The sequence below is a fragment of the Staurois parvus genome, unplaced genomic scaffold (assembly GCF_062004578.1).
Source record: "Staurois parvus isolate SC_StPar_1 unplaced genomic scaffold, SC_StPar_1.0 ptg001437l, whole genome shotgun sequence".
In the NCBI taxonomy this organism is placed as follows: domain Eukaryota; kingdom Metazoa; phylum Chordata; class Amphibia; order Anura; family Ranidae; genus Staurois; species Staurois parvus.
This window is the reverse complement of record NW_028319233.1, coordinates 586,003-612,843: the sequence shown is the minus strand read 5'-3', so window position 1 is coordinate 612,843 and position 26,841 is coordinate 586,003. Positions and strand designations below refer to the sequence as shown.

Below are 26,841 nucleotides of genomic sequence, written 5' to 3'. Positions count from 1 at the left end.
AGTGCCCCATCATTGGTGTCAGTGGGGGGAATAGTGCCCCATCATTGGTGTCAGTGGGAGGAATAGTGCCCCATCATTGGTGTCAGTGGGAGGAATAGTGCTCCATCATTGGTATCAGTGGGAGGAATAGTGCCCCATTGTTGGTATAAGTGGGAGGAATAGTGTCCCATCATTGGTGTCAGTGGGAGGAATAGTGTCCCATCATTGGTGTCAGTGGGAGGAATAGTGCCCCATCCTTGGTGTCAGTGGGAGGAATAGTGCCCCATCATTGGTATCAGTGGGAGGAATAGTGCCCCATCATTGGGATCAGTGGGAGGAATAGTGCCCCATCATTGGGATCAGTGGGAGGGATAGTGCCCCATCATTGGTGTCAGTGGGAGGAATAGTGCCCCATCATTGGTGTCAGTGGGAGGAATAGTTACCCATCATTGGTATCAGTGGGAGGAATAGTGCCCCATCATTGGTGTCAGTGGGAGGAATTGTGCCCCATCATTGGTGTCAGTGGGAGGAATAGTGTCCCATCATTGGTGTCAGTGGGAGGAATAGTGCCCCATCATTGGTGTCAGTGGGAGGAATAGTGCCCCATCATTGGTGTCAGTGGGAGGAATAGTGCCCCATCATTGGTATCAGTGGGAGGAATAGTGCCACATCATTGGTGTCAGTGGGAGGAATAGTGCCCCATCATTGGTATCAGTGGGAGGAATAGTGCCCCATCATTGGGATCAGTGGGAGGAATAGTGCCCCATCGTTGGTATAAGTGGGAGGAATAGTGTCCCATCATTGGTGTCAGTGGGAGGAATAGTGCCCCATCATTGGTGTCAGTGGGAGGAATAGTGCCCCATCATTGGTGTCAGTGGGAGGAATAGTGCCTCATCATTGGTATCAGTGGGAGGAATAGTGCCCCATCATTGGTATCAGTGGGAGGAATAGTGCCCCATCATTGGTGTCAGTGGAAGGAATAGTGCCCCATCATTGGTATCAGTGGGAAGAATAGTGCCCCATCATTGGTGTCAGTGGGAGGAATAGTGCCCCATCGTTGGTATAAGTGGGAGGAATAGTGTCCCATCATTGGTGTCAGTGGGAGGAATAGTGCCCCATCATTGGTGTCAGTGGGAGGAATAGTGCCCCATCATTGGTATCAGTGGGAGGAATAGTGCCCCATCATTGGTATCAGTGGGAGGAATAGTGCCCCATCATTGGTATCAGTGGGAGGAATAGTGTCCCATCATTGGTGTCAGTGGGAGGAATAGTGCCCCATCATTGGTGTCAGTGGGAGGAATAGTGCCCCATCATTGGTGTCAGTGGGAGGAATAGTGCCCCATCATTGGTGTCAGTGGGAGGAATAGTGCCCCATCATTGGTGTCAGTTAAAGAAGTAAAGTTTCAGTGTGATATCACTGGGAGGACAGCACTTCGCACTCCATATCTGTGGGAGGAATCCCCAAGGGCCGGATAAAGGCACACAAAGTTTGGAGACCACTGACCTAGTCCTTCCACAGCACAGGTTCTCTTTATCCCAGCAATGGTGTCAGTGTTCAGTGTGTGGGGTGGTGTCACCCGTCTTCCTATGGTGGAGGAAGTGTGTGAACAAGTCTGTTGCCCTTATTGTGTTTAACAAACTGAAAGATCCATCTTGGACCCGGAGACTTTTATGAAGACAGATGTTAGGTGTCAGGCAGCACCTTCTACCCGGCAAGGCCTTTCCATATTGGAAGGGGGGCCAAGGAGAGCTGGGTGGGGGGCCGAGGAAAGCTGGGTGGGGGGCCGAGGAGGGATGGGTGGGGGGCCAAGGAGAGCTGGGTGGGGGGCCGAGGAGGGATGGGTGGGGGGCCGAAGGAGAGCTGGGTGGGGGGCCGAGGAGGGATGGGTGGGGGGGGCTGTGTTTACTTTGGAGCCTAAATAAAAAGGTGGGGTGGGGGGGGTTGCAGGGAATTCAGACAGCAGTCAGGGTAAGAGGAAACCTACACAAAGATATTTCCTCTCCATCCGACTTTCTCAGAGGATGTTTAGAATTGAACCAAAAAAAATCCCGGCAACGCCCGGCCTGCAGATATTGAAGGTTCTGCATGGAACCCTCGAAGTCTCCTTCAGGACCAGAATCCGCCTCCCCCACATACCACAGCTGAGGGTGACACGGCAGAGAATAAAGCCCCCAATAGTCCCACCAGAGGAGGAGAAGATAGATGAGGATTGCAGTTCCCGTCCGTTCTCTGTGCATGTCCCTGGACACTGCTGTAAGTCAACCCAGGCTCCACCCAACTTCTGCTGGGACACTTTAAAGCAGGCCATAGACAGGTCGAACATCGGCCGATTTTTAAAAAAAAATGAAAAATCGGTCGTTCGATCGGCTGACGTTGCCACCAATGTTAAAAAAATCGGCCGATTTTCAACCCGTCTATGGCCGACATTAACCCCGTAATTACTTCTGTCCCTTGCAGAGACAGAGGAGCGCACCATACAGTGTGACAGGGGAGCACACCATACAGTGTGACAGGGGAGCGCACCATACAGTGTGACAGGGGAGCGCACCATACAGTGTGACAGGGGAGCGCACCATACAGTGTGACAGGGGAGCGCACCATACAGTGTGACAGGGGAGCGCACCATACAGTGTGACAGGGGAGCGCACCATACAGTGTGACAGGGGAGCGCACCATACAGTGTGACAGGGGAGCGCACCATACAGTGTGACAGGGGAGCGCACCATACAGTGTGACAGGGGAGCGCACCATACAATGTGACAGGGGAGCGCACCATACAATGCGACAGCAATACAAATACATTTTTTGATTTACAATGTTTTTATTTGGATACATTGTTGCAACCGCAAGACTTTTCATATAAAATATAATAGCGGACTGGAATTCCAGTTCATACAAAGGATTCCTGTGTCTCCCATTCCTGTGATCGATTCACTTTAACAGAATAAAATTTCTTCCTCTTCTTCCTCTTCTTCTTTCATCTTCTTCTTCCTTCTTTCTTCTTCCTTCTTTCTTCTTCCTTCTTCCTTCTTTCCTCTTCCTCTTTCTTCTTTCTTCTTCCTTCTTTCTTCTTTCTTCTTTCTTCTTCCGTCTTCCTTCTTTCTTCTTCCTTCTTTCTTCTTCCTTCTTTCTTCTTCCTTCTTCCTTCTTTCTTCTTCCTTCTTTCTTCTGTCTTCTTCCTTCTTTCTTCTTCCTTCTTTCTTCTGCCTTCTTTTCTTTCTCCTTCTTCCTTCTTTTCTTTCTCCTTCTTCCTTCTTTCTCCTCCTTCCTCCTTTCTTTTTCGTCTTCCTTCTTTCTACTTCTGCTTCTTCTTCTGCTTCTACTTCTTCTTCTTTCCTTCTTCTTCCTGCTTCTTCTTCTTCCTTCTTTCTTCCTCTTCTTCTTCCTTCTTTCTTCTTCTTCCTTCTTTTCACTTCATCTTTCTTCTTTCTTCTTCCTTCTTTCTTCTTCCTCTTCTTCTTTTTTCTTCTTCTTCTTCTTCCATCTTCGTCTTCTTCTTCTTTCTTCTTCTACTTCCTGCTTTCTGCTTCTTCTTTCTTCTTCTTCTTTCTATTTCTTCTTCTCTGCTTCCTCCTCTTCTTCTTCTTCTTCTCCTTCTTTCTTCTTCTACTTCTTCTTCTTCTTTCCTCTTCTTTCTTCTTCTTTCCCATCATTGCCGGGAAAATCGGCCAATCATCAAAATTGGCTGTGAATTTTCCAACATGACTGATAAAAAAAATGTGCAAAAACACCAAAAAAAGGCCAACTAATTAACCCACTAACGGTGCGAAAATCGACCGATTTTCGACCCGTCTATGTCCGGCATAAGGCCCCATTCAAACCTGAGCATATTTTCACAGGTTTTGTTGTGCGTTTTTATGCCCATTATGAGGGTTTCCCACCCTCTCTGTGCGGAGATCCTGGGTCTGTACGCCTGCTGTGCCCATTGTGAGGGGTTCCCACCATCCCTGTGTGGAGTTCCCGGGTCTGTACACCTGCTGTGCCCATTATGAGGGGTTCCCACCATCCCTGTGCTGAGTTCTGGGTCTGTACACCCGTTGTGCCCATTATGAGGGGTTTCCACCATTCCTGTGCTGGGTTCCTGAGTTTGTACACCCGATGTGCCCATTATGAGGGGTTCTCACCATCCCTGTGCTGAGTTCTTGGGCCTGTACACCCACTGTGCCCATTATGAGGGGTTCCCACCATCCCTGTGCTGAGTTCCCGGGTCTGTACACCGGCTGTGTCCATTATGAGGGGTTCTCACCATCCCTGTGCTGAGTTCCCGGGTCTGTACACCCGCTGTGCCCATTATGAGGGGTTCTCACCATCCCTGCTCTCTGTTCCTGGGTCTAGACCCGCTATGCCCATTATGAGGGGTTCCCACCATTCCTGTGCTGAGTTCCCGGGTCTGCACACCCGCTGTACCCATCATATCACAGCACCTTGCCCGCCTCAGTACTCCTCGCAAGGGCCATTAGCCATGAAGCAGTGGGCTGGCTCTTGGGAGGAGTTATGCAAATATCAAAATGCCTTGATGGGTGGGTGTCAGTCTTGAGGAGTGGCTGTCAGTCTTGGGCGGGTATCAGTCTTGAGGAGTGGGTGTTCTTGCATGGGTGTCAGTCTTGGGCGGGTGTCAGTCTTGGGCTGGTGTCAATCTTGGGTGGGTGTCAGTCTTCAGCGGGTGTCAGTCTTGGGCTGGTGTCAGTCTTGGGTGGATGTCAGTCTTCAGCGGGTGTCAGTCTTGAGGAGGGGGTGTTCTTGGGCGGGTGTCAGTCTTGAGGAGTGGGTGTTCTTGGGCTGGTGTCAGTCTTCAGCGGGTGTCAGTCTTGAGGAGTGGGTGTTCTTGGGTGGGTGTCAGTCTTCAGCGGGTGTCAGTCTTGGGCTGGTGTCAGTCTTGGGTGGTTGTCATTCTTCAGAGGGTGTCAGTCTTGAGGAGTGGGTGTTCTTGGGTGGGTGTCAGTCTTGAGGAGTGGGTGTTCTTGGGTGGGTGTCAGTCTTGAGGAGTGGGTGTTCTTGGGTGGGTGTCAGTCTTGAGGAGTGGGTGTTCTTGGGTGGGTGTCAGTCTTGAGGAGTGGGTGTTCTTGGGTGGGTGTCAGTCTTCAGCGGGTTTCAGTCTTGAGGAGTGGGTGTTCTTGGGTGGGTGTCAGTCTTCAGCGGGTTTCAGTCTTGAGGAGTGGGTGTTCTTGGGCTGGTGTCAGTCTTGAGGAGTGGGTGTTCTTGGGTGGGTGTCAGTCTTCAGCGGGTGTCAGTCTTGGGCTGGTGTCAGTCTTGGGTGGTTGTCATTCTTCAGAGGGTGTCAGTCTTGAGGAGTGGGGGTTCTTGGGTGGGTGTCAGTCTTGAGGAGTGGGTGTTCTTGGGTGGGTGTCAGTCTTCAGCGGGTGTCAGTCTTGAGGAGTGGGTGTTCTTGGGTGGGTGTCAGTCTTGAGGAGTGGGTGTTCTTGGGTGGGTGTCAGTCTTCAGCGGGTTTCAGTCTTGAGGAGTGGGTGTTCTTGGGCTGGTGTCTCATCTTCAGCGGGTGTCAGTCTTGAGGAGTGGGTGTTCTTGGGCTGGTGTCTCATCTTCAGCGGGTGTCAGTCTTGAGGAGTGGGTGTTCTTGGGCAGACTGGATTTGCAAGCTCACGTCCACATGTGATGATGAGCCTCAATTTGTGGAAGAACTAAAATCCAGTGAATGAGAGGAGCAGGCTAGGGACAACCAGGTGGGGGAGGAAAGAGCTAAATGATGCAGGACGTCCTCCAGCCAGGAAATGAGGCGGAGCTCCATCTGACTTGCAGCTTTTAATGCACATGGTGAGGAGCTCACAGTGTGCGGTGAAATCAGAGCAAACCAATTCAGTCCAGGAGAGGAGCCGGTACACGTGTGGGAGACTGAAGGGCAGGCCGGAGGTCAGATCTCGTCACCCTTCATGTAATGGTCCAGCTCTGAGAACGGTTTCTTGCACCTTTATGATGATTCAAATGTTTCAAATGACGATTTGTAAATACATGAAAAACAAATCCTCAGGAGGCGTGTCCTATGTTTGTAACTGATGATGTAACTTTTTTTTACAACTTTGTAACTGATAATAAATCCCGCAACGTCCTGCAGATGATGTGTTTTCCTTCCGTCCTTCCATTGAACCCATTCCCAACCTTCCACCATTGTCCTGGCACGCGTCTTCCCGGGCCTGCTCTATGCGGCTGGTGTGCGAGGAGCGCCGCCGCGCAGAAGGAACCCATTAGTGGTTTCTCTGACATCTTTACACGTCTCCCTATAAATAATCCCATTTGTCACAACGCAATCATCTATCGCTCTGTATTATCTTGTGCAAATAACGTGAAATTGACCTGAACCCGCTACAGGGTGGAGGAGGAGGGAGGGAGAGGAGACTTCTACAGCTGACTGCCTGGTACTTTCCAGATTCAAAAACCATTAAAGCTGAAATTTAATCTGTTCCCTGGTCCCTCCCACTTCCATCAATATTCTAATAAAACCTTTCTTCTTTTATTGCATACCTTATTATAGACTCCCTGATGTTATCACTGGGTCTCTGTGCTTTTCTATGCAATGCAGGAAGATCATGGCTGGTGGGAGAGGCTGGCATGGTGCTGTACAAAGATTTATGAAAACACCGCAGCTTCACCTCAGTCTCAGCATGGCATGTACATAGCTTCCTGAAAACACCAGCACCCTGCCTCGGTACTCCTCTCAAAGGCCCTCAGCTTCAATGGCCTGGCTCTTGGGAGGAGTTATGCAAATATAAAAAATTCCTTGATGGGTGGGTGACAGTCCGGCTCCTCACATGACAAACACTGAAAAGCAGCTCTGAAATCTGCATATTTGTAACTGTGTTTTACAGCACTTTTGCACGTGCAATGTCACTCCTGTCAGAAGGAGCAGCAGCTGGCTTCTACTGGAGAGACGATTGAGCTAATAAATTAAACCTTTCTTTTTTTACTGCATACCTTATTATAGATGCTCTGATATCATCACTCGGTCTCTGTGCTTCTCTATATAATGCAGGCAGATCATGGCTGGTGGTAGTGTTGTACATAGTTTCCTGAAAACACCACAGCACCCTGCCTCGGTACTCCTCCCAAGGGTTTTCGGCCCCAATAGGCTGTCTCTTGGGACCCAATAGGCTGTCTCTTCGGCCCCAATAGGCTGTCTCTTATGCAAATATCAAAAATGCCTTGAGGGTAGGTGACATTTGAGCTCCTCACACTGGAATTTGCTAATTTTTAACTGTGTTTTGCAGCACTTTTTGCACGTGCAATGTCACTCCTGTCAGAAGGAGCAGCAGCTGGCTTCTGCCTGGAGAGACGATTGAGCTTTCTTCTCCCTCCTGCAGGGGGCCGAAGATAGCCAGGGCTGAGACTGGGAACTCACCTCAGTCTCAGCATGACCCATACATAGCTTCCTAAAAACACCACAGCACCCTGCCTTGGTACTCCTCTCAAGGGTCCTCAGCTCCGGTGAGCTGGCTCATGGGAGGAGTTATGCAAATATCAAAAATTCCTTGATGGGTGGGTGACATTTGGGCTCCTCACATGACAAACACAGAAAAGTAGCTCTGAGACTTGCACATTTTAAACTGTTTTGCAGCACTTTTGCATGTGCAATGTCACTCCTGTCAGAAGGAGCAGCAGCTGGCTTCTGCTGGAAAGACGATTGAGCTTTCTTCTCCTTCCTGCAGGGGGCTAAAGAGAGCCAGGGCTGAGACTGGGAACTCACCTCAGTCTCAGCATGACCTGTACATAGCTTCCTGAAATCACCACAGCACCCTGCCTCGGTACTCCTCTCAAAGGCCCTCATCTCCGATGAGTGGGCTCTTGGGAGGAGTTATGCAAATATCAAAAATTCCTTGATGGGTGGGTGACAGTCGAGCTCCTCACATGACAAAGACTGAAAAGCAGCTCTGAGATTTTCACATTTTTAACTGTATTTTGCAGCACTTTTGCACGTGCAATGTCACTCGTGTCAGAAGGAGCAGCAGCTGGCTTCTGCTGGAAAGACGACTGAGCTTTCTTCTCCCTCCTTCAGGGGGCCAAGAGAGCCAGGGCTAAGACTGGGAACTCACCTCAGTCTCAGCATGACCCATACATAGCTTCCTAAAAGCACCGCAGCACCCTGCTTTGGTACTTTTCCCAAGGGTCCTCAGCTCCGATGCAAAGGCCCTTAGGAGGAGTTATGCAAATATCAAAAATGCCTTAATGGATGGGTGACAGTCGGGCTCCTCACATGGCAAACACAGAAAAGTAGCTCTGAGATTTGCACATTTTTAATTGTGTTTTGCAGCACTTTTGCACGTGCAATGTCACTCCTGTCAGAAGGAGCAGCAGCTTGCTTCTGCTGGGAAGACGATTGAGCTTTCTTCTCCTTCCTGCAGGGGGCCGAAGAGAGCCAGGGCTGAGACTGGGAACTCACCTCAGTCTCAGCGTGGCATGTGCAAAAAAAAACAAGCCGCATTCACACTAAAGTAGTGAGCGAACCCAGGAAACACATCATGCTTGATCATGTCGTTCATTGTTAAAGCAGAGTTCTGCCTCCTCCTCTCCTCCGCTGCCACATTTGGCACATTTTGGGGGGGATCAGGTATCTGGTTTTGGAATTTCGCCCTTCCCCCCAGCAGCCCTCTGGGACACTTCACGGGTCCCAATGGACTGTGGCCCATTCACAAAGCGCAAAGCACTTTGCACAATCACAGTAGAAAAATGTCTCTGAACCCGCAAGGCTTCACTGCCGTTTTCCCTTAGTCAAGATGGCGGCGCCAGCACCCAACAGCACACTGAAGAATAGGCTCGGGGAGAGGATACCATTGGATCCCTGGACAGGTAAGTGCCCTCATATTAAAAGTCAGCAGCTACAGGATTTGTAGTAGCAAACTTAAAATTTTAGTTTTTTTTGGTTGGGGGGCGGAACTCCTCTTTAACATCACCCCAAACGTGCCAAAAAAACACGCCCTTTTCTACTGCGAAACTTAACATTCATAAGCCGCATTAGCCATTTTGCAGCATTCGTCGCGTTTAGGGCAACCCGCCGAAATGAATAGGCTGCCCTATGCGTGTAATGCGACATGTAAGGGATCTGAAGCTTTATCATTTTGTCTGTTTATAGAATAAAATCCCCCCCCCTCAAAAAAAAGGGGGGGACACTGTTGACTTTTTCTAGTGCCTAAAGACACAGACTAAAATATTTTGACCACATTTTATTGAAAAACATAAAAAACATCAGGGCATTATAATCAAAAAAATTACTATAAAACCTCTACTTCATATGGAGGGTTCCCCAAAAGCTTAAACATGCCATGTATTTTGTATTGGGGGGGTCTTCATCCACTTTATTGCTGCCTCAACGCATTTCGCTGCCTCTACGCATTTTGTCCCTTTATTTTATAAAGGGAGGTTTATAAACAGCATAGTGTTTGGGGGGTGGTAAAACAAGCTCGCAGCTGCTCTTGCTGCATGAGCTTGACATTGATTTTGCCAACCAGTGATCTGCTTTAATGTAAAAGTGATCCAGGTGGCTCTAAAGCCACCTTATCACTTTCATGGGACTGTGAAGGTGCCACACGTGGTGGTTTTCAGGCGTGCCCATCCTTCTGGATAGCCCGGGGCCATCGTTAAGGCCCCATTGACATTATGTTGTACTACATGCATTGATATGAGGGGGCTTCCCCAGGGGCAGACTGACCATTTGGAAACTCAGGCACTGCCCGAGGGCCTGGTGTCAGTAGGGGGCCCCATGAGATGCCCCTGGTACCTTTTTAATAGGCTTTTTTGAGTTTGGGCAAGGACACAGGGGCCCCATGATCCCCTATTGCCCGGGGGCCCCATGAGTTGTCAGTCCACCCCTGGGCTTCCCTACATGCGACGAATGTAGCAAAGTAGCTCACAGGCTTTTTTTGAGCATCGAGTTTGCAGCAAAATCACATGCAGGAAAAAAAATGCTCGTCTGCTTGACCCAGGCTCACCAGAGGAACAGGCGAGCTTGAAAACGACAGTGGGCAGCTGTGGCAGCATCTTCAGAGTCCTATAAAAGTGATCTGGTGGCTTTAGAGCCGCCTGGATCACTTTTACATGAAAGACAAGCAAATCAACGACAAACAACAGCTGTGAGCTTGTTTTAGCCCCTTGAATACCAAAGGATAAAACTTCAGATCAAACATTCATACCTGAACACGTGTTCCCGCTGGTGTTTTTTGTTTTGCGCACTTTTCTCGTGTTAAAGTGGATGGGCTGCCCTACATGCAACGCATGTTATCATGGGAAGGCATGCAAGTAAAAACCCGAGCGGGAACACGCATTCGCACTTTCATTTATTGTTTATGCGCATTTTATTCATTAACCTCTTCACACCAGCCGAACACAAATGTGCGGCCTCCCGGAGTCTGGGCCTAGATGCACATTTGCGTTCTATTAAAAAAGGACATATGTGCCGAGAGCGCGCGCCCTGCGAGCTCCTAGCACACATGTCCAGTACTCACGGAAAGGTCCCGATCTCCTCTTTCGATCGGGACCTTTCCCGATCATGTGACCTCCGTGACGGCGTGTCACGGCGGTCACATGACCCTGAACCCCACCTCCCGGCTTCTGAAACTCTTAAAGTTGCGAGGCACCGGAGTGAAGGGGTTAACGCACATCATGCATAGGGTAGCCCATTCACTTGAGAGTCTGAGGCTCGTCATACACCTTCAAGCAGCTCACAGCCTCTCTCAGATCCCACCTGGTCCCTTCTTCTGTTCCTTCTTCCGGGGAGCGGTGCTGCCCCCCCTGAAAAATGCTGCCCTAGGCAAATGCCTTGTTTGCCTTGTGGTAAATACACTCCTAAACCCCAGTGACACCAATACAGTGATCGATGCTAATAAAAAGCACTGACACTGTACTAATGGCACTGGGCAGGAAGGGGTTAACATGAAGGGCGATCAAAGAGTTAACTGTGTGCTGTGTGTTTCACTGTAAGCACACTGCTTTGTATGGCTCTGCTATGCAGAGCCATACAAAGCAGTGTGCAGGAGCTGACAGGGGAGAGATCTGTGTTGTTTAAACACAGGTCTCTTCCCCGTCGGAGATACTCAGCGATCACCGGGTGCCGCCGAGGAATCACCAGCCAGGACCTGATGATTGACAGGTGAGGCATACGCACCCCCTACCTGGAACTGCAAAATCACGTATACGTGATTTTGTGCACCCGTGCTGCCCTGATGTAGTATTTCTGCTATAGGGCAGCAAGGAAGCGGTTAATAATCAAAGTCACGTCACAGAGAGAGGACCACCTGTGCAGCAGGGAAGGAACGGCCCAGATAGAAGGCCTGGACTTCACAGAGAGAGGACCACCTGTGCAGCAGGGAAGGAACATCCTAGATAGAAGGTCTGGACTACACAGAGAGAGGACCACCTGTACAGCAGGGAAGGAACGGCCCAGCTAGAAGGCCTGGTAGCAGCCAATGACCCATCAGCAGCACAGGAGAAGGGCTGAGTGAATAGACCTGCACCACGTGGGCCAGATAGGGGAAGGAGCACTCTGGTGGTAAACTGGATTTGCTATCTTGCCCAGGACTGTTTCACACTGCGGTGGGAGACACTGGATCTCCTGGCCAGGGATTCACCCAGAACAGCTGGATGAGGAGAGGAGTCATCTAGGGTCTGGGATGGTACAACAGAAGATGCCGGCTAGCTCACCAAAAAGGAAAGCCATTACCATTGCCATTACCCGTGGGCGTCCCATACACCCGTCAACCCATCCAAGTTCAATCCTCTAATAAAACCTCAAAACCAAGCTCAAGGACTGGTTACTGTCTCCTGGATGCAAGTCTGAAAGAAGGAAATGCGTGTTGCCTGGCCGTGCCGGACTATAGAGGACTACAAACTACAGGCAGAGTACCTTGGAAGGAGGAAAGCTGAGGACTTTACTGGCCCCCAGAGCGAGGACCACCTGTACAGCAGGGAAGGCCTGGACTTCACAGAGACAGGACCACCTGTGCAGCAGGGAAGGAACATCCTAGATAGAAGGTCTGGACTACACAGAGAGAGGACCACCTGTACAGCAGGGAAGGAATGGCCCAGCTAGAAGGCCTGGTAGTAGCCACTGACCCATCAGAAGCACAGGAGAAGGACCGAGTGAATAGACCTGCACCCCCTGGACCAGATAGGGGAAGGAGCACTCTGGTGGGAAATTGGATTTGCTATCTTACCCGGGACTGTTCACACTGCGGTGGCCGGCACTGGATCCCCTGGCTAGGGATTCACCCAGAACAGCTGGATGAGGAGAGGAATCATCTAGGGTCTGGGGTGGTACAACAGAAGATGCCGGATAGCTCACCAAAGAGGAAAGCCATTGCCATTACCTGTGGGCGTCCCATACACCCCTCACCCCATCCAAGTTCAATCCTCTAATAAAACTTCAAAACCAAGCTCAAGGACTGGATACTGTCTCCTGGATGCAAGTCTGAAAGAAAGAAATGCGTGTTGCCTGGCTGTGCCGGACTATAGAGGGACCCAAACTTTGACTCCTAAAGGGAGTAGCGCTACACAAGTTCAGGAAATACTTCCATTGTTATCACCCACCAGGTCGATATTCATTTATCCAGACCCAATTCATATCCCGCCTCTCCACTAATTGGCTGATTGGCTTTATTCGGGGATTTTAGGCGCTCCGGCTTTAGAACACAACCTTCTGTTTCCTAATGAGACGCACGTCCTTTTTCATCGTTAACATTCCGCTTTCAACTCGGGAATAATCCTTTTTTCCTTTTTATGGTGAAATGTAAATAAAATTTGGAACTTTCATGCTGAGCCAGACGGAAGCCTGATTTCTGAAAATTAAGCCTCTTACGGGAGGCAGACGGCGGTTAACCCCTTCCTGGGGCGCCTTGTGCGCATGCTGTCTTCAACAATAGCTTGATACTTGACCTGCTGTGTTTACAGGGCCCCCCATCTGATGACTGATATCGGGGGGCTGCCCCCAGGGTGGGCAAGGAACAGTTTATAGCAGAGAGGGGCCCGGGAACAGAGAGGACGGCTGCTCAGTCCTCTGGGAAGGTTTTGGCCGCCTTTCATCGCAGGATCCGGAGTCTTTGCGCACATGTGGTATTAATCAAGGGGGGGGGGGGAATTTCTGAAATCCCATGGCGGTGTCAGGGGGGCTTTGGATGAAATCATGGCACCGCGCTCTCTCCATCTTCGAAGCCTTTGTGCAGCAAAATGAAAACAGTCGCCGTTTGACACTGATTGAACTTGTCGGAGATTCAGGGTTTGAGGCTGAGCGTAGCTTAACCTTGAAAAGGGACCTTCGTCAGGGGGGCTGAAGACTTCCAATTGTAAGAGGAATTAAAGGGTATGTACACCCCAACCATCAACTTCTCGTATTTGCTCCTTTTGTGTGTCTTAAACTCCAGATTCTCATGTATGGTCAGTATTGGGGTATACCTTAACCTTGAAAAGGGACCTTCGTCAGGGGGGCTGAAGACTTCCAATTGTAAGAGGATTTAAAGGGTATGTACACCCCAACCATCAACTTCTCGTATTTGCTCCTTTTGTGTGTCTTAAACTCCAGATCCTCATGTATGGTCAGTATCGGGGTATACTTTACAGTTCGAGCCAGGGACACGTAAATCTGGCCATTAATCTCCAAATTGGTGTCTTTGTGGGTTATTATGTTAATTAGGGGGATTGGATTGGAGGTCAGGCAGGGTCCCGGGACAGGTCATCTTTAATACCCTACTCATGAACCTATAATAACTGTTATCTGATGTTTGTTCATCAGTGTTGTCAGATGTTAAACGACCATATTGTACACTGTATAGCATGAGGGACCTGACAGCACATTGCAGTCCCTGCACTTCTGCCCCTCCCTCTTCTTGCTCTATGGACTTCTACTGACATCACCACAATGGTGACATCTAAGTTCCCAACCTGAGCTGTTTCCCTGCTGTAGACCCATCCAAGTATTTCCACCTTCTGCCTATCAACTAATAAAGCTGGCACTCCCACTGCAAGTCTGATTTCAACTTTCAGCTGAGATATGCCAAATATCTGGTATAAACCAGATTTCAGGGAATTACTGAATTGGTAAACGATTTAATGACTTTTGAAAGTATCCCCATGTGCTTCACTGGGATATGACTAATTGGAGGCTCTGGGAACCCCCAGGCACCCTCCTCCATTATGTCTAATCCGAGGATCTGGGTACCCCGTCACCCTACTCTATTACGTCGAATCTAGTGATCTGGGTACTCTTAGGCACCCTGATCGCCTGTTATATGTAATCTGGGAATCTGGGTACCTCCAGTCACCCTCCTCCATCATGTCTAATCTGAGGATCTGGGTACCTCCGGTCACCCTCCTCCATCATGTCTAATCTGAGGATCTGGGTACTTCCAGTCACCCTCCTCCATCATGTCTAATATGAGGATCTGGGTACCTCCGGTCACCCTCCTCCATCATGTCTAATCTGAGGATCTGGGTACTTCCAGTCACCCTCCTCCATCATGTCTAATCTGAGGATCTGGGTACCTCCAGTCACCCTCCTCCATCATGTCTAATCTGAGGATCTGGGTACCTCCGGTCACCCTCCTCCATCATGTCTAATATGAGGATCTGGGTACCTCCGGTCACCCTCCTCCATCATGTCTAATCTGAGGATCTGGGTACCTCCGGTCACCCTCCTCCATCATGTCTAATCTGAGGATCTGGGTACCTCCGGTAACCCTCCTCCATCATGTCTAATCTGAGGATCTGGGTACCTCCGGTCACCCTCCTCCATCATGTCTAATATGAGGATCTGGGTACCTCCGGTCACCCTCCTCCATCATGTCTAATCTGAGGATCTGGGTACTTCCAGTCACCCTCCTCCATCATGTCTAATCTGAGGATCTGGGTACCTCCAGTCACCCTCCTCCATCATGTCTAATCTGAGGATCTGGGTACCTCCAGTCACCCTCCTCCATTATGTCTAATCTGAGGATCTGGGTACCTCCAGTCACCCTCCTCCATTATGTCTAATCTGAGGATCTGGGTACCTCCAGTCACCCTCCTCCATTATGTCTAATCTGAGGATCTGGGTACCTCCAGTCACCCTCCTCCATCATGTCTAATCCAAGGATCTGGGTACCCCAGGTCGCTCTGCTCTATTATGTCTAATATTTTGGGGATATTAGAACCCTCAGCTACCATACTTTTTGTCTAATCTGTGGATCTGGGTACCCACAGTCACCCTCCTCCATTATGCATAATCTGAGGATCTGGGAACTCCCAGTTACCCTACTTTTTTTATGTCTAATCTGAGAATCTGGGGACCCTCCCCCCGTCACCCACCTCCATTATGTGTAATCTGAGGATGTGGAAACCTCCAGTTACCCTACTTATTTATGACTCATCTAGGGATCTAGGTACCCCCAGTCACCCTCTGGCATTATGTGTAATCTGAGGATATGGGGACCCCCAGTCACCCTACTCTGTTATGTGTAATGTAACAATCTGGGAACCTCCAGTCACCCTCCTCCATTTTGACTAATCTGAGGATTTGGGAACCCTGAGTCACCCCACTCCACTATGTCTAATTTTAGGATCTAGGTACCCCAGTCAGCCTACTTCTTTATGTCTAATCTAAAGATCTAAGTATCCAAGTCACCCCACTTTTACAGTGCCTTGAAAAAGTATTCCTACCCCTTGAAATTTTCCCCAATTTGTCATGTTACAACCAAAAACGTCAATGCATTTTATTGGGATTGGATGTGATAGACCAACACAAAGTGGCACATAATGGTGAAGTGGAAGGAAAATGAGAAATGGTTTTCAAAATTTTTGACAAATCTGTGAAAAGTGTGGCGGCATTTGTATTGAGCCCCCCGGAGTCAATACTTTGTAGGACCCCCTTTCCCCTGAAATTCCAGCTGCAAGTCTTTTTGGGGATGTCTCTCCCAGCTTTGCACATCTAGAGAGGGACATTTCTGCCCATTCGTCTTTGCAGAATCGCTCAAGCTCTTTCAAATTGGATGGAGAACGTCTGTAAACAGCAATTTTTAAGTCTTACCACAGATTCTCCATTGGATTTAGGTCTGGACTGTGACTGGGCCATTCTAACACATGAAGATGCTTTGATCTGAACCATTCCATTGTAGCTCTGGCTGGATGTTTAGGGCCATTGTCCTGCTGGAAGGTGAAGCTCTGCCCCGGTCTCAAGTCTTTTGCCAACAGGTTCTCTTCTAAGATTACCCTGTATTTGGCTCCATCCATTTTCCCATCAACTCTGACCAGCCTCCCTGTTCTGCATCCTCACAACATGATGTTGCCACCACCATGTTTCAAGGTGGGGATGGTGTGTTCAGGGTAATGTGCAGTGTTAGTTTTCTGCCACACATCTGGGTACCCCCAATCACCCTACTCCATTATGTCTGATCCGAGAACCCCCAGTCACCCTATTCCTTTATGTCTAATCTGAGTATCTGGGAACCCCCAGTGATTCTACTTCATTATGTATATTCTGGGAATCTGGGAACCCCGGTTTGTGGTGCAGTAGAGGAATAAACAACCATGCCCACTGCAGCATCCTTCTCACATACACAAAGCCTGACCTTAAAACAATGTCGCTACCAAAATATTCATGGCTACTTCCCAAATTCTGACTGAGGAAATAATGTAAATGAATTGATTAATGAATTACTGTAACTCTTAAAATAATTCTCAGCAAATCATGACATTGTCCTACCTCTTCCCTTGCAGCGTCGGACATGGATCGCTCCTACACGCCATCACCACCAAATTCACCGAGCCTCCACAATGACAGCTGTAATATCGCTCCGCTCACCCCGTCACAGTCTCCGGTAAGTTGACACGGCATAATGTTCATTTTTACGGCACTTCTATACTCATTGTACTGAAATTCACATATAGGAACCCTGCCCTATGCTGGTGTGTCCCCAATTACATTTATTATGTAGCCAGCCTGAACATTGGTTTACCTCTTTGGGCTCTGCAGTTCTTTTCTAGCTTGCCTCTGCCTGGTGTTTAAGGAGGTTCCAGTAGTTAGAGTCGGAAGGACAGCCACTCAGTTACAACTATGTGTCTGACCCAACCAATTCCTGAGGTCCTTGTATGATTCTGGAGATGATAAATATCTAGGTCACCTTTATGGAGTGTTCTCTACCTCCTGGGCTTTTGCCTGCTATGTATAGAGTGGCTCCATACCTGGACCTTGCCTCAACCTAGACTATGTGCCAGAGGCATGGGGACTTAAGGTACCTACTAGAGTGGATAGCTTGGGACAGTTGGGCTTTCAGGGAATCTTCTTGCTGAAGGTTGTTCCAGAGGGGCTGGGTAGCGACTGCTGGACATAGTAAGTGGAATGATTGCCCACCAATCAGTGTTTTATGACTGCTATAGAGGGTCAAGAGTCAGATTTATTAGAGAGAGAACCACTGCAACCTAAGAATGGGACTGCTCTTACAGGGTGATAGATCCATGAGTTATGACCTAACCAATCCCTAAGGTCCTTGTTCAAAAATATGGTGTGGGAGATGGCAAATATTTGGGTCATCTTTCTGGAGAGTTGTGTACCTCTTGGGCTTTTGCCTGGAGGGGATTTGTGTTTAGAGGGTTGCTCTACATGGGCCTTGCCTTAGCCTAGGGTATGTGACAGAGGCCCAAGGACTTAGGATTTGTCCCAGCTTTGGCCCAAATGAAGTGACAGGAAACATAAGGGATCAGCTTTAAAGCTGAACTCCGGCTTTTGTTACACTTTACATAGTTCATTTGGGCAAAGCTGGCCCAAATTAATTATGTCCCTCACTAAGATGTGAGGCCGCTGGATGTGCTGTATGAACTGTATGTAGCTGCAGTTACATACAGTATACAGCACTGTGTTCCGGGAGCAAGCCGAGACCTTCCTGCCTCCTAGAGTCTGTCTAAGCAGTGCTCAGCCAATCATAGAATGTGATATATTCTAGCAATGAATACAAAGCTTCCTCTGATTGGAGTCAGAGAGGCGGGCCAATGATGTCACAACCTCCAGTCAGAGGAATCTTTGTAATCATCGCTAGAATATATCGCTTTCTATGATTGAGATAGGAAAGTCTCGGCTCCCACCCAGAACACAGTGCTCTATGCTGTATGTAGCCTCAGCCACATACAGTTCATAGAAGCTACTGTTGGGCATTGCAAATCTCTGTGAATTTTTTTAAAATGCACTCCAATGTGTCCATTTTGCATTATCTTTTGTGTATTTGTAGCACTACCCCCTTAGGAGTCGCTGAGTTTTGGGTTCCTCTAAAGCTTTGCACAACCAGGCAACAGGCATTGTCCACACTTGCACGGTGAAGTCAGTAATCATTCCTTGAGCTTGGTTTTGATGTTTTATCAAGGGGTTTTGAACCTGGATGGGGTTGGAGGGTGCATGGGATGCCCAAAGAAACTGCAAGCTTGAGGACAACTCCCAGACATGAACAGAACAGTTTTTCTTCCTCTGAGAGTACTCCAGCTCTCTCCGGTGCACCTCCCCAGACCACAGATGAATCCTCCTCCCCACTCAGCTGTCCGTGGACACTCCCTGGGCAAGGGGACCCAGAAACCACCAACCCAAAAACACAGTCTAAGATGAGGAGCTAGTTGGGTTCTCCACCTGAATGCCCTCTCCCCTTATTTGGCCCAGGGGGTGTAAGGCTACTCACACTGTCCTTCCTGATAGTTCAATGGGTTGGTGTCTGCCTTCAGGTCCTTTGTTGAGCTGCCTCCTTCCCTGCTGATCAGGTTGTCCTTTCTGGAAGACTGTGGTACAGTGGAGATTCCCTTGTCCAGCAGCAGCCTGTAGGTAGGCCTCTTCCCTGGGCCCCCTCCCAGGCTCCACACTCTAGCCCTCACTCCACCCTCCATTTGACACTACTCCCCTGCTGATTAGGCTCCCTCATACTTAATGGCTGTCCTGGCCCCATGCCAAGCCTCCTTCTTGGGAATTGGCCAAAATCCCTCGAATGTGCAAATCAGCACCTCCTCACCCCAACCCACTGACTTCTAGAAACTCCTCCAGCTGCTAGAGCAGGGGGAGGTATCAGGGAACTGACCTGCAGAGTCCTCAGCCCTGACCTAAAATAACCTGGCTGACTCACATGCAGGCTAACTCATCCTAGGCTGCTACTCAGCCTATACCTAAAAAGAACTGACTAGCTCCCCCTAGCTAAACTCAAGGGCGCTACATATTATTCTGCAGTGTATAAATGCTCTTTGCCATCCTGAAACTGTTTTGCATTCATAGTTCCTACTGCAAGTTCCATATACTCCCTCATCTCGTCTCATCATTGGGCCAATTACCTAGTTCATTCAAACATTAATGATTTAATAAAGATGCTTTTGCAAAAAAAAAAAAAGAATCCCTCCAATAAATTCAGCTGGTTTGGTTTTGTTTCAGGGGAGCGAGCGCCGGAGTATCCGAGTCCCTCAATTCTATGTGGTGGTGGCCATTGACTTTGGCACAACATCCAGCGGCTATGCCTTCAGCTTCTGCAAGGACCCGGAAGCTATTCACATGATGAGGTGAGATCTGAGACTTCCTACTAACTAGCGCCATTCCTATATGAAGTGCAAAACCTATAGCAACCAATCAGAAATAATCTTTTACAGATGTGAGCACAATAAGCTAAAATTCTAATTGGAAGCTATGAGTCAGCTTGTCTATGACAACTTTCTGCTGCTCTAGTTCTGTGGAGGTGATGACTAGCTATTACACACAATGCAAACCATAGGAATGTGGACACGTGTGAACTTTTTCTTGTTTTTGCTGATCATCAGACTGAGGACAGTGGTAGAAACAAGTGCTGCAGGGAAAATCTGTGGATTGAGGGTGAATGTTGCAGCAAAAAGCTGATTTTGTCATTGTATCTTTTAATGGGCTATTCATTTTTACATAGTTATTTTTGGCTGGAGTTCTGCTTTAAAAAGAACTTTTAATTTTCGAACACCCAGCACTTTGGAGTGCATATTAAGCCCAAACCTTTCTTTATCTTTTTAGATAGAGTAAGGAGGGGATATTCCCCCTGAGGTCATCACAGAGGACAAGGGGGCGCTCTTTACATCTGGAGGAAAAGAAATTTAATCTCCAAACACGGAAAGGTTTCTTCACAGTGAGAGCTGTGAGAATCTGGAATAGACTCCCTCAAGAGTTGGTTGTGGCCAGCTCAGTGGATTACTTTACAAACGTCCTGGATTCTTTCTTGGATACACAGAATATAACTGGATATAACATTTATAGGTAAAGTTGATCCAGGGAATATCCGATTGCCTCTCGGGGGGATCAGGAAGGAATTTTTTCCCCTGCAGGAGGAAATTGGATCATGCTTAGCTGAGTTTTTTTGCCTTCCTCTGGATCAACTGTGGGTATAGGATTATAACTTTTTTTTTTTTAATGGTTGAACTGGATGGACTTGTCTTTTTTCAGTCAGACTAACTATGTAACTATAAAACCCCTCTTAGATTGGGAGGGAGGGTGGTTGTCATCTGTGTCCTACTAGGGAGAGTTCCCATCACTTCCTGTTCTGTAGACTATACAGGAAGTGAGAGGAAATCTCTCCAAAGTGAAGGAAGTGTCCCCTTTGCCACCAGACCAAGTGTCCTCATTAGAAGATTTTCCTTCTATTCCTCTTCTAGTTGCAGCTGAAAATTTTACGTTCACTTTCAAGCCTGATGACAATGGTCCTTAGGACTACTCTCTGCAGAGAGCAATTAAAACTTTGGGGAAGTGGATAAGAGGTTCTGGCAGCTGATGGTTTTTTTACGTTTATTTTATATTATTGTTGTCATCCAATATCGTGGACTTGGTGTAAATATGGAGAATCTGAATTTTGGACTGGCAGCTTCTGCACACCGAAGGGCTTCTACGATCACCTTGGGCTGTGATAGGGTCAGATAACCTGAAAATGAGTTTCCATTGGCATGGCATTGGCTGCAACTGGGGGACTAAAGAATGGAAATACCTTTACTGGTCAGAAAACCTGAAAACGAGTTTCCATTGGCATGGCATTGGCTGCAACTGGGGGACTAAAGAATGGAAATACCTTTACTGGTCAGAAAACCTGAAAACGAGTTTCCATTGGCATGGCATTGGCTGCAACTGGGGGACTAAAGAATGGAAATACCTCTACTGGTCAGAAAACCTGAAAACGAGCTTACATTGGGCATGGTGTGGTCACAACTGGGGGACTAAAAAATGGAAATGCCTCTACTGGTCAGATAAATCTCAACATTTGTCAACTTCTGCTCTCACATGCAGACCAATGTTCAGAATTTAAAAAATGCATCACAAATCCCTAAATCCATAGTTTTAAAGCCTGGTGACATAGGTCCTTAGGACTAATCTCTGGAGAGAGCAATTAAAACTTTGGGGACGTGGATACGAGGTTCTGGAAGCTGATGTTTCTTTATGTTTATTTTATATTATTGTTGTCATCCAATATCGTGGCCTTGGTGTAAATATGGAGTATCTGAATTTTGGATTGGCAGCTTCAGCACACCGAAGGGCTTCTACTATCACCTTGGGTTGTGATAGGGAGGAGAAAATTTAGAATTGAAGTGCCACACTGTAAATATTCAAGTTCAAATACAAGTTTATTCCAGTGGTAAATTGTTTGCATATTCAATGCGTTTTTGGGGCTGTAACTCTCCTCCCTTCATCAAGGCTTGAGAAAATGAAAAAATGAACAGTGTGTTTGGACTCAATAATCTGTATAGAGTTGGATATTATTGGAGTGTATTGAAGTGTTTTGTGTTTGCACAGCATTCGTCAACAGCTGATTGAACCAGTTCCACTCCAAGGAGATCCAACTACATTTTGATTGTTGAGTCCATACACACTTTGTTTCATTTTCTCAAGTCTTGTTGAAATTACAGCCCCCGAAACGTGTCTCCTTTGAAAACAGTATATCACCGGAATAGGCTGAATATTTGCAAATTCTAAATTCACTTGACAGATACACTTCAAGCCTTGGAAAGGATGGGCTACAGTGGCAGACCAAGGTATCTGTTATACAGTACATCACATTGACATTTAGCTTTATCCCCAGAGCAATGGTTCCTCAACTATTAGCTGAGAACCTGAAAACAAGCTTACATTGGTATGGCATTGGCCACAACTGGGGGACTAAAGAACGGAAATACCTCTACTGCTCAGATAACCTGAAACCAAGTTTACATTAGGCATGGCATGGCCAAAACTAGGGAACTAAAGAATGGAAATACCTCTACTGGTCATATAAACTGAAAACAAAAACTTACATTGGGCATAGCATGGCCACAACTGGGGGACTAAAGAATGGAAATACCTCTGCTTTATTATTATTATACAGGATTTATATAGCACCAACAGTTTGCTCTGCACTTTACAATATAAAGGTAGACAATACAGCAACAATACAGTTCAATACAAGAGGGTTAGGAGGGCCCTGATCCTTGGAGCTTACAATCCAAGAGGTCTCTACTGGTCAGATAACATGAAAACAAGTTTACATTGGTATGGCATTGGCCACAAGTGGGGGACTAAAGAATGGAAATACCTCTACTGCTCAGATAACCTGAAAACAAGTTTACATTAGGCATAGCATGGCCACAACTGGGGGGCTAAAGAATAAAATTACCTCTACTGCTCAGATAACCTGAAAAATAGTTTACATTGGTATGGCATTGGTCACAACTGGAGGACTAAAGAATGGAAATACCTCTACTGGCCAGATAACCTAAACACTGTTCAACAGGTAAAAAGTTTTGGGCATAAAATTAGCTAATCTTACATAATTTTGGGGTGCTGAAAACGAAAATGACCCTAAAAAATGTTGATTGGCTCTAGTTTCCATGATATATTCACCCATCTAATGATGTAAGCCATTCAAAATTATGATGCAACTTCAGCTGCATATTGCGCAATTGATACTGGTGACCAATAGAAAATGTCATGTATACTGAGATGATGCAATATTAGCCTTTAATTGCATCACTTCACTGCATAAAAGCTGCAGTATCTGTAGCTGATTGTAGTTGGACAGCATCTTTACATTTCGTTTTATGCTTATATAGGCTACTCAGTAATGCCTCGAACTTGTGTGAATAAAGCAGATAATTTCTGCTATATCTGCGGTGAAATAACTTTTATCTCACAAAAAAGGAGGATAACAGGAATGATTAAGAAAGCCTACAACTTGTATTTTGGCTGCAAGATAGGAGACCAGGACAAGAGCTGGGCACCACATATATGCTGCAATTCTTGTGGGACGGCACTGGAGCAATGGTTGAATGGAAAAAAGGCATCTATGCCTTTCGCTGTGCCAATGATTTGGAGAGAGCCAACAGATCATGTTAGTAATTGTTACTTTTGTATGGTGCCTCCAACAAAAGGGCTAAATAAGAAGAAAAAGTTATCTGTGCACTATCCAAATATTCCATCGGCAATACGTCCAGTTCCTCATGGAGAGGGGCTACCAATTCCTAAAGCACCAGAATCCTTCGTGGTTGAGTCAAGTGAGGAAGAACCTGAAGCGTGTAGTCATCAACCATCAACCTCACATGACCCAGACTTTCTTCCATCCACACCCACTGAACCACACCTCATTACACAAGTGGAATTGAACGATCTTATCAGAAACCTGGATCTTCCGAAGAACAAGGCAGAGCTTTTGGGGTCAAGACTACAACAGTGGAATCTCCTAGCAAGTGATTTTCGTACGTCTTTCTACCGTCATCGTCAGAAAGATCTGATCCCATTCTTCGTCCAGGAAGGTAATATTGCTGTGTGTAACAATGTTCATGGTTTAATCTCAGCCATCGGCGTATGCTATGATCCCGATGAGTGGAGGCTGTTCATTGATGCTTCAAAGGCGAGTCTTAAAGCTGTTTTGCTCCATAATGGCAATCAGCTGCCGTCAGTTCCAGTTGCTTACGCAGTTTCAATGAAAGAAACATATGAAAACTTGAAAGAGCTTTTAAGGTGCATCAACTATGATGAACATCAATGGTCGATTTGTGGTTACCTGAAGGTGATTGCTATCCTACTTGGACTTCAAGGTGGATATACTAAGTACTGCTGCTTCCTCTGTGAGTGGGACAGTCGTGCGAGAGAAATGCACTATGCCAAAAGAGACTGGCCATTACGCCAGTCATTGCAGCCTGGAGAAAAAAATGTTAACTATCCAGCACTTGTAGACAGCAATAAGATCTTATTACCTCCATTACGCATCAAGTTGGGATTAATGAAAAACTTTGTTAAGGCAATGGACAAGAATAAAGCAGGTTTCAAGTACCTGATTAGCAAATTTCCAGCACTTAGTGCTGCAAAAATAAATGAAGGAGTCTTTGTTGGGCCACAGATTCATAAACTTATTCATGATGATGAGTTTCTTTCTCTGTTGCGTGGAAAGGAAAAGGCTGCCTGGACAGCATTTGTATCAGTGACATCAAATTTTCTTGGAAACAATAAAACACCAGACTACAAGAAAGTGGTAGAAAAACTCATCCAGACTTACAGAAATCTGGGTTGCAACATGTCTCTAAAAATTCATTTTCTACATTCGCATCTGGATTTTTTCCCACCAAACTGTGGAGCAGTGAGTGATGAACACGGAGAGCGCTTCCATCAAGACATTGCAGCTATGGAAAGAAGATATCAAGGTAAATGGAGCCCATCAATGCTTGCTGACTATTGCTGGACAGTTGTAAGAGATAGCCCTTTCCTCGAATACAAGAGAAAAGCCAAGAGAAGCAAAACCGACACAAACTGAAGACAAAACTAGTGAGAATCCTAAGTATTAAAATGATTCAACTTAGCTTATGGCTATAATTTTTCTTGGTAATCCTATGCAATATATTATGCCATTTAGGCTTTGTTATGTAGTCAATATCACTTGCTTTATATTTGTGGAAAGACATCTATCTATATAATTATTGTGCATTATGTAGTCATTACGCCTATAGTAGAAAACTTTCCGTTTACAGAAAAACTAGAGCCAATTGACAAATTTCATTGTTATATTTGAACTCAGAATGTGAAATTCATTAAGAAATGGATCCTTTTGTTTCCAAAACTGGCAAAAAATAAAAATTTGTTGAACAGTGAAATAAGCATACATTGGATATAGCATGGCCACAACTGGGGGACTAAAGAATGGAAATACCTCTGCTGGTCAGATAACCTGAAAACGAGTTTACATTGACATGGCATTGGCCACAACTGAGGAACTAAAGAATGGAAATACCTCCACTGCTCATATAACCTAAAAATAAGCATACATTGGGCATAGCATGGCCACAACTGGGGGACTAAAGAATGAAAATACCTCTACTGGTCAGATAACCTGAAAACAAGTTTACATTAGTATGCCATTGGCCACAACTGGGGGACTAAAGAATGAAAATACCTCTGCTGGTCAGATAACCTGAAAACGAATTTACATTGACATGGCATTGGCCACAACTGGGGAACTAAAGAATGAAAATACCTCTACTAGTCAGATAACCTGAAAACACGTTTACATTAGTATGCCATTGGTCACAACTGGAGGAATAAAGAATGAAAATACCTCTGCTGGTCAGATAACCTGAAAACGAATTTACATTGACATGGCATTGGCCACAACTGGGGAACTAAAGAATGAAAATACCTCTACTGGTCAGATAACCTGAAAACACGTTTACATTAGTATGCCATTGGTCACAACTGGAGGAATAAAGAATGAAAATACCTCTGCTGGTCAGATAACCTGAAAACAAGTTTACATTAGTATGCCATTGGCCACAACTGGGGGACTAAAGAATGAAAATACCTCTGCTGGTCAGATAACATGAAAACGAATTTACATTGACATGGCATTGGCCACAACTGGGGAACTAAAGAATGAAAATACCTCTGCTGGTCAGATAACCTGAAAACTAATTTACATTGACATGGCATTGGCCACAACTGGAGAACTAAAGAATGGAAATACCTCTACTAGTCAGATTATCTGAAAACTAGCTTATATTGGGCATGGTCTGACCGCAACTGGGGAACTAAAGAATGGAAATACCTTTACTGGTTAGATAAATCTCAGCTTCTGTCAACTTCTGCTCTGACATGCAGACCAATGTTCAGAATGAATGCATCATAAATCCCTAAGTCCGTCCTTTCTTCTGTTAGTGATTCAGGCTCCCGGTCATATAACGGTGTGTGGTATAAAGTCACTTTGGCCCCGTAACACCAAATGCAATTTTGGAACATCTTCCCTGAGCATTGTTGCTGATCATACATACCTCCCTATGGGCACTGAATGGGTATTACCTAAAAAAGTGTCCAAGGAGTACATAGCCTTCCACAAATATCTCTGTGCATTCATACAGGCTGTATGTATCCTTGGATGACCCTCCAGGCATTTACAAGTGCAGCACACATGTGGACCGTGAAACCATTTCCAAAACGTTTTGGAGCATTGCACCAGCTGAGGAGGTTTACTCCTGAAACAGATTACAACGCTATGTTCAGAGCTTCATTGGAAGTTATGGGGCTCAGCAGGAACATTTTGAGGTGGCCTCAAGCATAAAAGAATCAGACAACACCCTAATCACCACAATCCCGTGGCACGGGTTCAAAGCTACAGAATATACTGAGAACATGCAAACTCCAGGCAGGTGGTGTCATGGTTAGGACTTGGGATTATTATTATTTATTTATTTATTTCAGGTACTTATATATCGCCGTCAATTTACGCAGCGCTTTACATATATATTGTACATTCACATCAGTCCCTAACCCTCAAGGGGTGTACAATCTAAGGTCCCTAACTCACATTCATACATACACATACTAGGGACAATATACCTACCAACATGTCTTTGGAGGGTGGGAGGAAACCAGAGCACCTAGAGTAAACCCACACAGGCACAGGGAGAACATACAA

General features: G+C 46.6%; 1 protein-coding gene across 2 annotated transcripts in view; it reads left to right on the top strand.

Annotated features, from left to right (window-relative positions):
* Nucleotides 1-26,841, top strand: part of HSPA12B (heat shock protein family A (Hsp70) member 12B) — a 103,935-nt gene that overhangs the window by 13,706 nt on the left and 63,388 nt on the right. For both annotated transcript variants that reach the window (XM_089662207.1, XM_089662208.1), the window contains exons 3-4: nt 16,664-16,764; nt 19,341-19,465. In XM_089662207.1, coding sequence (XP_089518333.1) covers nt 16,664-16,764; nt 19,341-19,465 — 226 coding nt within the window. The remainder of the gene's footprint in view (nt 1-16,663; nt 16,765-19,340; nt 19,466-26,841) is intronic.